The following is a 17,624-nucleotide window of genomic DNA, read 5'->3' on the forward strand; positions in this document are numbered from 1 at the left end:
TGAGGATCTTAAGAAACCTTGACCGGGACCTAGTGTAAAGGTCAAGGCAGGCCAGAGCGTGTCCTTCCTCTGCTCAGAACTCCGAGGCTTCTCAGCTCTGAGAACCCATCCCACAGGCCTTGCTGGCGCCCTTAAGCCCCGTGTCATCCATACACGCTCTCTGCGGAGCCCCTGACCTCCGCTTCGGGCCCTCCCCGTCCCCACGCTGCAGCCGCACTGGCCTCTCCGTCAGGCGTGTTTCCGCCTCCCGGCATCTGTCCTTGCCGTGTCTTCCACGGGGAGCAGGCAGACCCTGCTGTCTGCTGGCTGGGCACCTCCATCATATCCTGACGTCTTGTACACCCGTGTCCTGAAGAGGCATTTCCTGGCCACCTTCTCCCGGCATTCCCACTCCACTCACGTCAAGGCGGTATCTTTGAGAGCAGGGTTCTGCCCGGTATATGCACTGCTGAGTTCCTAGTGCATGGAACAGCATTGAGAACAGTGTGTGGAACAGCATATAGGCAGTGCGTGGAAGAGCATGTAGAACAGTGCATGAAATGACATAAAGCGGTGCATGGAACAGTGTATGCCCAGGGTGTGGAACAGCGTTTAGAACAGTGTAGAATAGCGCATGGACTCTCTCCAAGAAGGTGTGGTCTAAGCAGCTGGAACCGACAGGTGCTCACAGCCCCCCAGGGCCCTATAGTTCCCTATATCACACCGCGATTTGTGGAGTGAGGGAGGGAGAAGGTAGCCAAGTGTAAGTTTAAACACAAGTCACACGGGTTGAAGTGGCCTGTGGACTAGGTTACAGAATCACAGAATGTAATTCAAATGCCTGGAGACCAACATATGGTCCGTGCGTGGTCTGAAAGGGTTAAGCAGAACACACCAGCTTTTCCTGGGCTGGCGGTTGCATTGGTGATGCCAGGCCTTTCCTGGTCCCGTGAGGAAGGAGGAAGTTCTGTGTCTTTGTGGAGTTAGCGTAACAATAAGCGTGCCCATGGCATGTATGATTGTTCATTGCCAATCCCAAGTGAGATGGTGCTGTTATTATTACTGCTTTTTAAAGCAGGAATTCTAGAGCAGCGAGTCTAACTGGTCAGGAGCCCTGGGAATCAGTAGAAGGCGCCATTGCGCCCCTGAGAGGGGCTGGTCTAATGGGGGCTCTGCCTTTATCTGGACGGCGTGTTCTACTTTCGGTAAAGTTTCTGCCCAGAAAGGCTTCTGACCCTCAGAATGATGGAAGGCTCTCCTTAAGAGCGAGTCGAGAGCCAGGAGCCGTGAAGACACCTAAACATAAGGAAGGTTTTCCCTTTTCCCCACCTGCCCATCCCGTAAGGGCCTGTTTGCTTTAGGAAAAGAGCGGCTGCCTCCTGAACCCTGACCATAAGCCGACTTTGTTCTAACTCCCGCATGTCACCTCTGTCGCACAGGATCTTCTTCAGATTCGATCGTATATCTACGCGGAAGAGCCAAGCATCGACATCCACAATTTTGTGGGAACATTTACCAGGGTACGTAGCTCAGCTTGCCACGGACTCCCGTCTCAGAGTGTGCATTCATGATGGAAGCCCGCAGACACGGTCCGGGGTCTTTGTCAGGAAGTATCTCTATGCGGAGGGAGGGGGAGAGGGAGGGAGGGGGAGGGGGGCGGGGGTTGGGCTTTGGGGGATTCCCTTAGGGAGGTACCGCCTGCCCCTGACACATTGTCTCTCAGTAGGGGCCACACAACTGCAGGCTCTTCAGCCTCTGAACAGCTGGGATTACCTGACAACGTAGCCACGCGTTGTTCTAATTCACATTAACGCTGATGTCTCAACAGTACTCTGTTCCCTCAGATGGGCCTACATCCTCTATTGTTTAGACAAGCCCTGCCTGCCATTGGTATACTTTTTTTTTAATCCTCACCCAAAGATACGTTTATTTGTTTTTTTAATTTTAGAGAGAGAGGAAGGTAGAGACAGATCTCAGTGTGAGAGAGAAACATCGATTGGTTGCCTCTCGTAGGCACCCAGTCTGGGAATTGAACCCGCACCACCTGTGGTGTATGGGGTGATGCTCCACCTGACTGAGCCACCTGGCCAGGACCATTGTTGTTTATATATATTTGGTTAATCCTCCCCAAGGATATTTTCCTATTGATTTTTAGAGAGAGTGGAAGAGAGGGGGAGAGACAGAGAGAGAGAAACATCGATGTGCGAGAGAGAGACATCAATTGGATGCATGTGTCCTCCCACCCCCACCCCTACCGTAGGCACCCTGACTGTGGCCGGGCATCAAGCCTGCAGCTGGATTTGTGCCTTTGACTGGATTTGAACCCGGAACCCTTCAGTCTGAGGGCCGACGCTCTATCCACTGAGCCAAACCGGCCAGGGCAGTGATACTTAAAAAAAAAAGTTTTTATTGATGTCAGAGAACGAAGGTAGAGGGAGAGAGAGAGAAACATCAATGATGCGAGAGAATCACTGATTGGCTGCCTCCTGCATGCCCCCCGCTGGGGATCGAGCCGAAACCTGAGCGTGTGCCCTGACCGGGAATCATAGGTTGACGACACACTGGCTGGGCTGGGCAGCTATGCTTTTTAAGCCACTTCTCAACTCTTCGGAATAGAAATTAAATTTGGATTCAGGTTGCTTAGGAATCTGGGACAGGAGGGTTATAGAACCCAAATCAACTGTTCGTGTTGTCTTTCTATGAGCCATGAGACTGCCCTGTTTGATCGTTAGCTCTCACCAGGCTTGTCCTCAAATCAGGAGCCAGCCTTTCCAGGTGTTCCCATGGGGGTGGACGCCCCGCGGACAGTTGTCGATGAGTGTGGCCCCTCTCTCCTGGCTGAGCTGTGGGCTTCTCACCAGGGGTCGCCCTTCTCTACCTGTCTTGTGGGTTTTTTCAAAACCTTGCTCCATCGCCCTGGCTGGTGTTGGTCAGTGGTTAGAGCATTGGCCTGCACTCTGAAGGGTTGTGGGTTCGATTCACAGTCAAGGGCATGTACCTGGGTTGCAGATTAGATCCCCAGCCCCTGTCGGGGCACGTGCTGGAGACAACCCATCAATGTGTCTCTCTCATACAGATATTTTTCTCTCCGTCTCTCTCCCTCCCTCCCTCCCTCTCTTTCACTCTCTAAAAATCAATGCAAAGAAATATCCTCGAGTGAGGATTAACAAAAACCCCATAAGAACCAACAACAAAACGCCTTGCTGATAAGTGTGTGTCGTCTGGCCTCTTGCAGGAGGACAGCGACCCTTCGGTCAGCGAGAGCCTGAGCATCGAGAACGCGCTCTGGGCCGGCACCGTCATCGCCTCAGGTGAGTGAGGCGCCCTGCCCTGGCCGAGGAATGTGGTAGCAATTTGAAGAGGGAAGAAAATCCTCCCGAGTAATTAGAATAATCATCTGTCAGTTGGGAAAATTAGTCCTCGGTCAAATGGTGTTTTCCACTTGTTCCAGCACCTCCAGGGGATTCTGCTGGCGTCTAATTGCCCCTCAGACACTTAGAGACGCCGAGCAGAGAAGCCGCTCTGGCCCGCGCACTCTGCACGCCCACTCCGGGAATAGCCCTTAATTGCCGCTGCAGATTGACGTCCTAATCTGTCCCAGAGGTTGGCTCAGCCTGCACGTTCCGGCGGCAGGTCGTGTCTGTGAGGCTGCTGGTCCTGGGGGTACGGGGCTCCGTGCACAGGAAAGGGCGGAGCCTCGACATTGAAACGCCAAGGTGACGTGGAAATCGGTGCCTTTCAGTTTTGAGCATGGCGTGAAACTGAACAGGAGGGGTCCCAGGGGCTGAGCTGGCCTGCAGCAGCCCTGTTGATATCTGTGGGGTCCCGCCCGTCTGTCATGCCGTGTGACGAGCCCTTCACACTTTTCACTCAACCCTCCCAAAGGTGCCATGAAGGCCGGTGCTAGTGTTGTCCCCATTCTGCAGATGAGGAAACTGAGGCTCTGTGGGGTTAAGTAACTTGCCCAAGGTCACACAGCAGGGAAAAGGTGAGTTGGGACTTGAACCCAGGCACTTTGCTCCAGAAGCAGAACTCGTTGTATGGGCCGCTGTTAGTATGTAGTATATAATGACTTATACTAACAACGTAATTCTACTGCTGGCAACTTTCTGTCTTTATTATTGGAGCAATCCATTTCTTTCCCTCTTCAGGAGTGAAATCTCCCTCCTTTCAACCTGTTTTCCTCTGCTTGTTGGTTCTTTGTGGCTCATAGGAGAGCAGACACTCAATCTAGATACTCTATGATAAGCATGTCAAACTCAAAGGCTAATGAGCCAAATACACTGAGTGGCCAGATTATTATGATCTCTGAATGCATAATAATCTGTCCACTCAGTGTATATCCTATATAATAAAAGGCTAATATGCAAATTGTCCCCTTGACCAGGAGTTTGACCAGCAGGCAGGCCGGCCAACCGCCCATGTCCCCTCCCCCTGGCCAGGCTGGCCGGACCCCACCCATGCACAAATTCATGCACCGGGCCTCTAATATACATATACATACACACACACACACACACACACAGAGTGGCTAGATTATTATGTGTTCAGAGATCATAATAATCTGGCCACTCATTGTAAATGAGGCATGCAGCCCGTGGCTGTGAGTTTGACATGTTTGCTCTGACAGGGAAGGGAGGGACAGGCCCAAGTGAGAGTCCAGGCCGCCTGGCGTCTCTGCCCACAGAGATGAGCTGTCCCTGTGGTTCCTGCCAGGTTTCTTCTCTCCTGGCTGCGTGGATTGGCAGCGCCATCTGGCTGTCTCGGTTCCCCTGATGACGAAAGGAGTGAGAAATTTGTCCTGAAGATTCGGCACAGCCACTGCCAGGCCACACCTTGGCTTCTATGAACCTCGATGTGTTTAATTCTGCCCTTGTTTAGATAATATTAATATTTCTGTGATAAGTACCTGTGCCTATGTCTGTTTGGTTTTCATTCTGCTGATTTTCTCTCCTTCCTTCCTGCTTTCCTTCTTCCTGTGAAGCACACCTTGATTGAACATCTATATTTAACCATGCCACGCTCCATTGCCAGGTCCTGGTGCTGTGTGGCGTGCCAGGAAAGCCTGGTCTCCACTCTCCTGGGATTCATAGTTTGCTATATGTTTAATGTAAGTTAAAGAGGAGAGGGGAGGAAACCGGAGAGAGACTTCTATAAATTTCCTCTGAAACCACTAAAAAGGCAAATGGCTTAGGTGAAGATGCATCGAACTCTGAGGTGGAGGGAGTGAGGGTGTAAAAGTCTGGTTGTCAACTTTAATCTCAGAGATTAACAACAGTCCTATTTATCAGGCACTTTTTATTTACAAAGTGCTTTGCTGCTATTCTCTGGTTTTGGTTTCATGTCATAAAATGAGGACATTGAATGGAGTGCAGAATGGAGACTCAGAGAGGTTAAGCAACGTGCCTAAGGTCACACAGCCTTGGAGCGGTCAGCTCTTGGGAGGAGGAGAGTGGAGGGCGAATTGGGATCTTGAAGATGGGGAAAAGATTTCGCAACAGTTCACGGGAAATGCATTTGGAGTTGGCATTTTTTCCGTTGTTTGAATTAATCTCTTGGTGCTTGGTGATGTGGGAAGAGAGAGAGAGCAGGGTTCCAGTGCTCCAGTGGCATTGCCTGCCACCCCCTTCAGCGGGTGTATGCTTTGGAGTGAGTCAGGAGCTGGGCATCCAGCATGTCTGTAGCTGGCCTCCGTTTCCCTGACTTCTCCCTGCAGTCTGATTCTAATGCAAACACGGAGACAAACGCCAGCCATTTCCTTCAGGTGCTCAACTCAAGAAACGGCCACCCAGAATAATCTTACCTGTATGACATGTTGCCTCTGTGTTCCCTTTAGAATCTAACTCCTGTGTCTTGGTCACTCTGCTCTTATTAGTTGGAAGTTTAAAAAATAATAAAGCTTCGCCTGGTTGGTGTGGCTCAGTTGGCTGGGCACCATCCTGTGCAGGGAAAGGTTGCCGATTCAACTCACCATCAGGGCACATGCCTGGGCTGCGGCTCGATCCCCAATAGGAGGCGTGCAGGAGGCTGCTGATCAATGTTCTGCTCTCATATTGAGGTTTCTCTCTCTCTCTCTCTCTCTTTTCTATAAAGTATGTTTTTATTGATTTCAGAGAGATAAAGGGAGAGGGAGAGGGAGAAAGAGAAATAGAAACAGCAATGATGAGAGAAAAAAATCATTAATCAGCTGCCTCATGCATGCCCTCCACTGGGGATGGAGCCCACCATCCCGGCATGTGCCCTAACCAGGAATAAACCATGACCTCCTGGTTGACACTCAACCACTGAGCCACACTGTCTGAGCTTCCCCTTTCTCTTAAAAAAAAAAAATAAAGCATGCTAGGGTAGGTGCTGGGGGTCCAGCATCAATCTGTAGAGGATGCAGTTGCCATGGTAACTCAACACAGTGCTGCTGGGTGAGGAGTCACCAGGGCGGTAAGAGGGAAGGGTAGGGGGAGGCTTGGCAGAGAAGGTGGCGTGGATGTGACAGAGCCCAGGTGTTCTAGTCCAGTTCTTCCAAGACTCTCAGTGGTGAGGGACCAGTTTGTTGGTCTCCCCCATCCGCCCCCCTCCCTCCAAATCTGTAGCAGATGGATCAGGGTCCCGCTGTGTGTGGCCAGCGGGCAGGTCACGCCATGTGCACCTTGCTACACGAGTGTGATAATGTCCCCGGTTCAGAGGGGCTTGTCCTGTGACCGCACGCTCGGTGTCACAGAGTGCCTAATTGCCATAAACATTTCTGAACGCCGGCTCTCGTGGGCTCAGCTTTTATCTTGTTGCTGACGGGGAACAAAGGGGTCACAGTGAGGTCTGACCTGGGACCACACTGCTGTGCAGTTAGGAAGAACTTCGTGAAATGCCGACCACGGCAGCCTGGCTCCTTGGAGAAAGCGGAGAAAGCGGCTGGGGGCCAGCTGGCAGGATGGGGAGGATTCGTGGTCGGCTGGCTGCAGAGGGCGAGGGACAGCAGAGGGGACAGCGTGGGAGGCGGGGTCCGAGGCCTGGGCTGGAGAGGCTGGGGTCGCATGAGGAACGTGGACCCAGCGTCTCCAGATCTTCCAGTTTTCCAGGAGAAGCCAGAAATCTCCATTATTTAAATGAAAGCTGCCTGCAACTTCAACACCTTACAGCGCGGTGCAGACCAAACCAGCGCTCTGCTGCGGGCCGGCGTGTGCGTTCTGTCTGGGCGGTGAGGCCGCTTTGGATCTGGTGGTGACCTTTTGGTCTTGAGCACAGGGAGATGTTGGGGGGAAGGCCATTTCAGCAGCATCAGGCACTGAGGTTGGCTGGTGCCAGTGGGGGACCCTCCCTTGGGGAGCCCCTGATATTAACACGGGTTACAGGAGAGGTGGAGGAAACAGGAGAGTTCTGTGCATTTCCTGTGAAACCTCATGCCCCTGGACTTTGGACCTCGAGGCCAGCGTGGAGCGAGTGAGCTCAGCCCAGGCTCGGCTCCCACTGCCCACCATCTGCTGTGGCCGCACCTGCGTGCACGGGAGCCTGCCACCTGCTGGGAGCGGCCAGCGACGCCCCAGCCTGCCATCTGCTGGCAGCCTCCCTGCCCGGGAGCCGCCTCGTGCAGAACACCGTGAACTAAACTGGAGGGACTTCCGTGCCTCCTCCTGGGCTCTTTGTCCAGGAGCCACGGCCCGCACTGCATCCGGGCCAGCTCTTTCCTGAGGCTGTGCTTGAGTCTGAGTTTTTGTACATCCTCCGCCAGTATTCTTCAGAGGACAGAAGGTTAGGTGTTTGCTTTTTCCAGCGGACACCCGATTGTTTGTGTTCCTGGGGTCTTCCTTGAGAGTTTGGCAGGGATGGCCCCTCCTCATGTTTCAAATTTCAGTTCAGATGTGCTCAACCCAGCAATAGCTTCCTTGACATCCAGTACCAAGTGCAGCCTCCCCTTCTCCACCTCCTCCCTAGTCTCTTCCTCCCTGGGCCTCCTCCTCCCTGTCCTTCTCTTCCTCCTCTTTCCTAGCCTCCTCCTTCTCAGCTTCTTCCTCCCTGGCCTCCTCCTCCCTGTCCTTCTCTTCCTCCTCTTTCCTGGCCTCCTCCTTCTCAGGTTCTTCCTCCCTGGCCTCCTCCTCCCTGTCCTTCTCTTCCTCCTCTTTCCTGGCCTCCACCTTCTCAGCTTCTTCCTCCTGGGCCTCCTCCTCCCTGTCCTTCTCTTCCTCCTCTTTCCTAGCCTCCTCCTCCTCAGCTTCTTCCTCCCTGGCCTCCTCCTCCCTGTCCTTCTCTTCCTCTTTCCTGGCCTTCTCCTCTCTGGGCCTCCTCCTTCGTGGCCTCCTCCTCCCTGGGCCTCCTCTTCCAGGACCTCCTTCCTGGCCTCCTCCTCCTCGGGCCTCCTCCTCCATGGCCTACTCCTCAGCCTCCTTCTTCGTGGCCTCCTCCTCCCTAGACCTCCTCCTCAGCCTCCTCCTCCGGGGCCTCCTCCTCCTTGAGCCTCCTCCTTCCTGGCCTCTTCCTCCCTGGGCCTCCTCCTCAGCTCCTCCTTTGGGGCCTCCTCTCCTGTCTCTTCCTCAGCTGTTTTCATCATAGCACCCAGCACTCTCATTGTTACCATGTCTCTTGCTTCCCTCCATGACTGTCTGTCTTCCCCACTGTGTTGAACATTTTCTTGGCACACACTGAAAAGGGAAACAAAGGTAAATTTTTGATATTGTCAATTTCTCCCCCCCAAAATAGGTTGTCCCAATTCATGTTCCAGCCAACAGCATGTACAACAGGGCCCATTTCCCCACCTCTTGGCTTACACTGGACATCAGTCTTTGGAATTTTTGTTGCTATGAAAGGAATAAAAATGGTTTGTCTTGCATTTCTTTGATTATTCACTAGGTTGAGTACCTTTTCTCCTGTTAACTGGCCATTTGTATTTCTTCTCTAAGTCATTTACTTTTAGAACGATTGATGCCTTGCATTATTGTGCCAGGGGGTGGATGGGTGGGAGTTCTCAGGAATGGATTGTCACCTGGACAGACATGCCAGTCAGAAACAGAATCCGAACAGCATCAGATTCAGTGGCAAGAACGTGCTCTAAGAAGATGTGTGTGTTCCTGAGTTTCCATAATAGTTTATGGAGGTAGGAATGAATGTTGTAGGCATTAACTAGCCCCATGTGACCACTGAACACTTGAAATGTGGCCAGTGAAAATGGGGAACTGTATTTGATTTCTTTTTTTACTGCTCTTTAACCTTTATTCCTCCTCTCCCTTACGTCTTTCTTTTTAATTTTTTAAATTTTAACAATTGGTAGGTTTTTTAAATAAAATTTCTTTATTGTTGAGGAGATTACAGATGTCCCCTTTTTTCCCCCCATTGCTCCCCTCCACCTGGTTCCCGCCCCACCCTAGGTTTTTTGTTTTTTTTTTTAACATATTTTTATTGATTTCAGAGAGGAAAAGAGAAGGAGAGAGAAAACATCATTGATGAGAGAGAATCACCGACTGGCTGCCTCCGGCACACCCCCTACTGAGGATCGAGCCTGCAACCCAGGCATATGTCCTGACTGGGAATCGAATCAAGACTTCCTGGTTCATAGGTGTGCACTCAACCACTGAGCCATGCAGGCCAGGGTCTTTACCACCGTATTGTCTGTGCCCATAGGTAATGCATATCTACACTAATAAAAGAGAAACATGCAAATTAACCATCACTCCGCTACACCCACCAGCCAATCAGGAGCGAGTATGCAAATTAACCCAACTAAGATGGCAGCCGCCATGGAGCTGGAGCAACAGGAGGCTTGGGTTGCCCCCGGCGATGGAGGAAGCCAAGCTTCCCGCCCGCCCTGGCCGGCCCTGGCCTCCGCTCAAGGCTACAAAGTTTCAATTATAGAACATAAATAAATCCCAGATACCTGCTTCCAGCTGGCCCTGGCCTCGGCTCAAGGAGGCACTGAAAAAAAAAAAAGAAAAAAAGCCCCTTACCCAGGCTGGCCACACCCCCATGGGGTGAGGGTTCCCGTTGGGGAGCTTGGCCAGCCTGCAAACAGCCATCAGCCCTCACCCAGGCTGGCCAGGCACCCCAGTGGGGACCCCCACCCTGAAGGGGGTGTGGCCAGCCTGCAAACAGCCCTCAGCCCCTCACTCAGGCTGGCCACACCCCCATGGCCCGATCCCTGTAAATGGGCAGATTTTACAGGGGTTGGGCCATGGGGTTCAAGGGGTCCCAGATTGGAGAGGGTGCAGGCTGGGCTGAGGGACACCCCCTCCCCGTGCATGAATTTCGTGCACCGGGCCTCTAGTATACATATAAGATCTTTGTTTAATCTCTTTCTGACCCCTGAACCCCTTCCCTCTGAGAATCTTCAATCTATTCCATTTCCATGCCTCTGATTCTATTTTATTCACCAGTTTAATCTGTTCATTGATTTCTTATTTGTTTATTTTGATTTTTAGATTCAATTTTGTATTTATTGGCACTTTATTGTTCATATTTTTGTTCTTTTGCTTCTTCTTCCTCTTCTTAAAGAATACCCTTCAATATTTCATGTAATACTGGTTTGGTGGTGATGAATTCTTTTAGCTTTTTCTTGTCTGTAAAGCTCTTTATCTGACTTTCAGTTCTAAATGATAGCTTTGCTGGGTAGAGCAATCTTGGTTGTAGGTTCTTGCTATCCATCACTTTGAATATTTCTTGCCACTCCCATCTGGCCTGCATAGTTTCTGTTGAGAAATCAGCTGATAGTCATATGGGCACTCCTTTGTAGGTAACTAACTGCTTTTCTCGTGCTGCTTTTAAGATCTTTCTTTGTCTTTAACCTTTGGCATTTTAATTATGATGTGTCTTGGTGTGGGCCTCTTTGGGTTCTTCTTGTTTGGAACTCTCTGCGCTTCCTGGACTTTAGGTCATTTCTTTCACCAGGTAGGGGAAGTTTTCTGTCATTATTTCTTCAAACAGGTTTTCAATATCTTGCTCTCTCTCTTCTCCTTCTGGTACCCCTATAATACAAATGTTGGTATGCTTGAAGTTGTCCCAGAGGCTCCTTATACTATCTCATATTTTACAATTCTTTTTTCTTTTTGCTCTTTTGATTGGGTGTTTTTGCTTTCTCATATTTCAAATCATTGTTTTGATTCTCAGAATCCTCTACTGTTGAATCCCTGTAAGTTATTCTTCATTTCAGTTAGCATATGCTTAATTTCTGACTGGTCCTTTTCCATATCTTTGACATTCTTACTAAGATCCTTGAAAGTCTCACTAAGTCCCTTGAAAATCCTTGAGTAACCTTGTAACTATGGTTTTGAACTCTGTATACAGTAGTTCACTTTTTTCCATTTCTTTCATTTGTGACATGTTTCTTTGTCTCTGCAATTTGGCTGTTTCCCTGTGTTTGTTTTGATGTATTGGGTAGAGCTGCTATGTCTTCTGGAGTGGGTTTGGTGGCCTTATGTAACAGGTGTCCTATAGGGCCCAGTGGCTCAGCCTCCCCAGTCACCTGAACTGGGCACTCTAGGTGTGTCCCTTTGTGGGCTGGGTGCACAGCCTTGTTGTAGTTGAGTCTTGATTGCTCTTGGTGTCACTGGGAGGAATTGACCTCCAGGCCAATTGGCTGTGAGGAACAGCTGCAGCTATAGTGGGAGAGCTGCTGTGCAGGAGACACCCCTATGGAGCAGGACTTGCTTCAGTGGGGCTTTGGTGCTCACTGAGTCTGCCGCTTGTGGATGTGTAGTGTTGTAATCTGTATGGTCTGAAGCTGTCCACCGGGTGCACTGGCTCTTGGGTCTCAGTGCAAACTCAGCCACTGCCTGGGGCCACCTGGCAGGAGCTACAGAGAGATCTGCAGCTTCCTCCTATTTGTGTTGGGTTTGGAAGTGCCTCTTTGTATTGGGTTTGGGCCTCAGGCGAGGCCCAGGTGAGAAGCAAGGCAGGCTGGTGCTAATGCCAGGTCTCGATCCTTTTATTGATAGGTTTGGGGCACACTGACACCAGCTGCAGCTTGTTTGAGAGATTTTAGCAAAGTCGGAAGCCTGACAGGCCATTCATATGGAAGAGCTGCTGCAAACAGCTTGGGTGGGGCTAAAAATTGGGTGGGGTGGGGTCTCAGGGAATCACCAGGGTGGAGCAAACAGTGTGCTCCAGGCTGATGGTGACTCAGATATGGCTGCCAGTCAGCCCTGCTACTGGGGAGGTCCCAGCACAGGAACAGTGACTCCTGCGAGCACCTCTATCTGGTAGAAATCTGCCCCCAAGTTCCTGCTCCGATGCCAGACAATCTAGTTCCTCCTCGTATGTGTCTGGTTTCCCCAATGCCTCCTAGTGCTAGAGCTCAGAGGAAGGAGTCCGAGTAAGTTCATGCCTGGCCCTTTAAGAGGGACACCTGGGTCTCCAGCAGCCTCCGTGTCCCGAAGCCACAATCCCAGCTGGTTTTTACAGCCCAAAGTTATGGGGACTTCTCTCCCCAGCTCTGGGGGCCTGACTGGGGAGTCTGGTGTGGGGCTTGTCCTCATGGGGTCCTCAGCAAGCACGCTCTCCCTCTGGATTAAAAAAAACGGCCCACGTATGTGCTGGTCCAGCCCGCCTGTGCTTTCACCCCTCCTACCAGTCTCAACATGCTTTCTTCTTCTCTAGTTGTAGGACTTCCATTCAGCCATCTTTCAGGCGGTTCTGAATGATGGTGGTTTTGTATTTTAGTTGTAATTTTGATGTGGTTGTGGGAGGGGGTGAGTACCGGCATTTACCTATGCCATCATTTTGGTTCCCCTGCCTGTTTGATTTCATTTTCATTGAATTTAAATGGCTGCACGTGGCTAGCAGCTTCCATGCTGGTCAGTGTGGCCATGGGTCGTTGGCTGGCCCCGACGTGAACACGCTGACACTCTCCCCACGTGGGTGTGGGACTTAGAAGACGTCCTTGCAGGCAGCGCAGACTCTGGTGTTTGTAAGCCCGTCTGTCCGCACTAACAGTTCTTCGTGTCGTGTTTTCCTCTTCTAGGAACTGTGGTGGGTGTTGTTCTTTACACGGGCAGAGAGCTCCGGAGTGTCATGAATACCTCAAATCCCCGAAGTAAGGTGCGTGCAGGGTCACGAGAAGTGTCTCCTTGTCAGACCTTCCGACCTGATGTACTTTGGTGACTGGTGTTGGGAGTGAGGAGCTAGAGTTAAAAGCTGGAACTCCTAACAGTGTTTTCTCCTTTATACAAACCTACTATCTTTTCACATCTATATCTGTAGGTATATATACATATATGTAGATATGCACACATATAATACATAAGTAGCTATTCATATATATACAAATACATAAAATTAAAACTTATTTTTTAATTTATTTTTATTTTTAAAAAATATATTTTATTGATTCTTTACAGAGAGGAAAGGAGAGGGATAGAGAGCTAGAAACATCGATCAGCTGCCTCCTGCACACCCCCTACTGGGGACGTGCCCGCAACCAAGGTACATGCCCTTGACCGGAATCGAACCTGGGACCTTTCAGTCTGCAGGCTGACGCTCTATCCACTGAGCCAAACCGGTTTCGGCTATTTTTTTAAATAAAAAAATGTTTTTATGACCAGAACATTTTTAAATTCCCCTTCTTGTTGCTGTTATTAATCCTCACCTGAGGATATTTGTTTCCATTCATTTTTAGAGAGTGGAAGGGAGGGAGGGGGAGAGAGAGAGAGAGATAAACATCAATGTGGGAGAGACACATTGATAGATTGCCTCCCGCATGCACCCTGACCTAGGGCTGGGGAACGAACCTGCAACCCAGGTACATGCCCTTGACTGGGAATCAAACCGGAGACGCTTCAATGTGTGAGCCGACGCTCTACCACTGAGCCACACCGGTCAGGGTGTAGTCCCATTTTTTAATACATCGCATTTTAAAAGCTTTTAAGTTAAAGCAGGCTGTTGCTTGCTGTGTTACGCGGTGTCCTTGACACGCATCTCATCTCATCTCATCCTTACGCCAGCCTCTGAGCAGGTGCTTCCCTGGCCTCACCTCCTGGAGGAGAAGTGGCCTCGCGCCTGCCATGCTGTGCCCGTGTGCGCTGTGCCCGAGGGGCGGGCCCGGTCACACTCTGCTGATGGCCGACAGGGTCAGATCTGCCGTCTGCTCTGTTAGTGCTCATTTCACACCGTGACCCTCCCTCCCAGCTCCACCCCTCCTCCAAGTTTTAAGTTAGAATATTGCAGAATGATTTCCTTTGTCAATTCCATGAACAACTGCTGTTTCCCAAACTCCAGTCATTTCCACCCCACCATTACAACCATAAATGACATTTATTGGATGTTTTTGTCTCATCTCAGGCTATATTTCAGTGAAGTAATGGGTCTGATGTGCTAGTTACATTGAAAAAATGCACTGAAATAAATATGTAATTATTAAACAATGTTAATTAATGCAGCACCTGAAAATCAGGTGCCACCAGAGGTGTGTGCCCCAAACTTTCAGGCGCATCTGACTTAGTGTGCGGGACGAAGCTGGGAGTGTAGACTCATTTTACAGGTCGCTGTGTAGGATGGCGGAGACCATGCAGTGTGCAGCCCCACCAAGCGCAGCAATAACCTGCCTATGTGTTTCCAAGTCTAGATCTCAAGTCTGAAAGACCCTGAAAGCAGAATTCCTTGAGGTCCCTGAGATGCCTGTTACGGACTGCAGCCCAGGGCGCCCAGTGTCCTCAACCAGAGCCGTGGGTGCTGATGGTCCCAGTGTCCCAGCTGGGTGCAGGTGTTCATGGCTGTGGGTTGCACCAGCTAATCCTGAGCTCCCCTTTGTGCCTTGTCCCCAGATTGGCCTGTTTGACCTGGAAGTGAACTGCCTCACAAAGATCCTCTTCGGTGCTCTGGTGGTGGTGTCACTGGTCATGGTGGCCCTTCAGCACTTTGCTGGACGCTGGTACCTGCAGATCATCCGCTTCCTCCTCTTGTTTTCCAACATCATTCCCATCAGGTACGCAGAGAATGAGCTTGCATTTGGGTGTCGTGATAGCTTCTTCTCTTTACCAGCTGGAGCCTTTGCTGAGTGATGACCGAGAACAGTCAGGATCCTCCGGAGTGTGAGTCATGGTTTGTGGCGGTAGCATTGGAAGGGTGCATGCCTCCATGACCCATCCTTTCTTTTTCTTTTTAAAAAAATATGTTTTTAGCCACGCACCCCTGGGTCCGGGTGAGGCCACGCGCCCCTGGGTCTGGGAGAGGCCACGCGCCCCTGGGTCCGGGTGAGGCCATGCGCCCCTAGGTCCGGGTGAAGCTGGATCTCGGGTCCGGGTGAGGCCGTGTGCCCCTGGATCCGGGTGAGTCTGGGTCCCGGGCCCGGGTGAGGCCGTGCACCCCTGGGTCCGGGTGAAGCTGGATCCCGGGTCTGGGTGAGGCCATGCACCCCTGGGTCCGGGTGAGGCCACGCGCCCCTGGGTCCGGGTGAAGCTGAATCCTGGGTCCGGGTGAGGCTGTGTGCCCCTGGGTCCAGGTGAGGCCACGCGCCCCCTGGGTCCGGGTGAGGCCACGTGCCCCTGAGTCCGGTTGAAGCCGTGCCCCTGGGTCTGGCCGAGACCAAACTAGAGGGAGTTGGACCTGCATTACCACCATTTGTCCACCATCCAGAGCTGAGGGGTCAGTGCCGACATGTACACATAAGGAACTGGTGGACATTGATATTGGGTCTCAAAAGAACTGTTGGTCCAGAAAGAAACTCACTACAGACTGATTCATTTGCCTGTCAGCATAATTATTATTGCTCGTCTCACATTCAGTTCTTATAAGTGTATCTCTAGTGACACATGATCTCGCTCATCTAGGGGAAATGATGAACAACATAGACTGATGAACAAGAACAGACCCAGAAACAAGGAGGCATCGATCGGACTGTCGGGCCTCAAAGGGAGGGTAGGGGAGGGTGGGGGGAGGGGGGAGAGATAAACCAAAGGACTTGTGTGCATGCATATGAGCCTAACCAATGGTTAAGTTCAACAGGGGGTTGGGGCATCCGTGGGGAGGGGTGTGGGATGGGAATGGGGGGATGAGGACAAATATGTGATACCTTAATCAATAAAGAAATTTAAAAAAAATGTTTTTATTGATTTGAGAGAGTGAGGAGAAGGGACAGGGGGAGAGAGAAACATTGATGAGAGAGAAACATCAATTGGCTGCCTCTTGAACACCCCCTACTGGGGAACGAACCCACAACCTGGGCATGAGCTGTGACCGGGAATCGAACAGGTGACCTCTTGGTGGATGGGACAATGCTCAACCAACTGAGCGACACCAGCCAGGGCTGACCATCCTTTCTTAAGGGACTTGCTGCTCAAAAGATCTTGCCTTGCCCAGTCTATCATAGGGCTGCCAATTAGAGTTCATCTCGTCTGCCAGCTCCGAGATGTTGGTAGTGGCTGTGCTGAGAAGGATTCTGAGCCTGAGTCTGGGCTCGACAGGAGATAATATTGAGATTGATTAGCAGTGGGAGCTGGATGGTACATGCCAATTGTCTGCTTTCCTCATTTGGAGTCTGAATAAATGGTTTAAAAATGATATCAGTAATAAGTTATCATAGTAGGAAAAAAACAAAGATTCACAGTAGCAAAAGATTAAAATAAAATCACTTCTAATCGCACAACTAAATGATAATTGCTGTTAATATTTTGGGATATATCTTTTTATAGACTGCTTTCTATTTTAGGAAAAAGAGATTCTGCCCCACGTAAAATCTGTTCCCCCCCTTTTTTTTATAAAATATATTTTATTGTGTTGTGTTTTTTTTTTTACAGTGAGGAAGGGAGAGGGATAGAGAGTTAGAAACATCGATCAGAGAAACATCGATCAGCTGCCTCCTGCACACCCCCGACTGGGGATGTGCCCGCAACCAAGGTACATGTCCTTGACCTGGAATCGAACCTGGGACCCTTCAGTCCGCAGGCTGATGCTCTATCCACTGAGCCAAACCGGTCAGGGCTCTGTCATCTTTTTTTAACAGCAGCGTATTGCAAATAACTTCTCACATCAAATATACTTGGAAACCCATCATTTTTTAGAACTGCCCTAGTATATATTCTAGGTTTAACAATTTACTCTGTTCCCTATTACTGGATATTTGTTTCTACTTTTTCCATAGTAAATGATAAGTAAATAATAATTTTTTATTGATTGATTTGAGAGAGAGAGAAAAAGGGAGAGAAGAGAAAGAGAAACATTGATTTGTTGTTCCACTTGTTTATACATTAATTGATTGATTTTTTTTTTTTTGTCATTTTATTAATCCTCAGGATATTTGGGTATTTTTTCATTGATTTTTAGAGTGGAAGGGAGTGAAGGAGGGAGGAAAGGAGGGAGAGAGAGAAAGAAAGAACCATCAGTGTGAGAGAGACACATTGATTGGGTGTCTCCCACATACTCCCTGACCAGGGCTGGGGATCGAACCTGCAACCTAGGTATGTGCCTGTGCCCTTAACTGGGAATCAAACCCGAGACCCTTTGGTGCCTGGGCTGACACTCTAAACACTGAGCACACTGGCCAGGGCTCATTGGTCGATTAAAAATAAAATTATTGTTTAAAATATTACATATGTCTCCTTTTCCCCCTGTTGACCTCTCCCCGGCCACCCCCAGCCCCCAGCACATGCTCTCAGCCCCCTACTGTCTGTGTCCATTGGTTATGCTCATATGCATGCATACAAGTCCTTTGGTTGATCTCTTCCCTCCCCTGCCTTCCC

General features: G+C 50.3%; 1 protein-coding gene across 1 annotated transcript in view; it reads left to right on the plus strand.

Moving 5' to 3' along the window:
• The window catches only part of ATP9A (ATPase phospholipid transporting 9A (putative)), a 128,664-nt gene that overhangs the window by 57,025 nt on the left and 54,015 nt on the right, over positions 1-17,624 (plus strand). The window contains exons 8-11 of the mRNA XM_054724152.1: positions 1,419-1,499; positions 3,215-3,290; positions 12,914-12,990; positions 14,712-14,872. Coding sequence (XP_054580127.1) covers positions 1,419-1,499; positions 3,215-3,290; positions 12,914-12,990; positions 14,712-14,872 — 395 coding nt within the window. The remainder of the gene's footprint in view (positions 1-1,418; positions 1,500-3,214; positions 3,291-12,913; positions 12,991-14,711; positions 14,873-17,624) is intronic.

Source organism: Eptesicus fuscus, chromosome 12, assembly GCF_027574615.1.
Source record: "Eptesicus fuscus isolate TK198812 chromosome 12, DD_ASM_mEF_20220401, whole genome shotgun sequence".
In the NCBI taxonomy this organism is placed as follows: domain Eukaryota; kingdom Metazoa; phylum Chordata; class Mammalia; order Chiroptera; family Vespertilionidae; genus Eptesicus; species Eptesicus fuscus.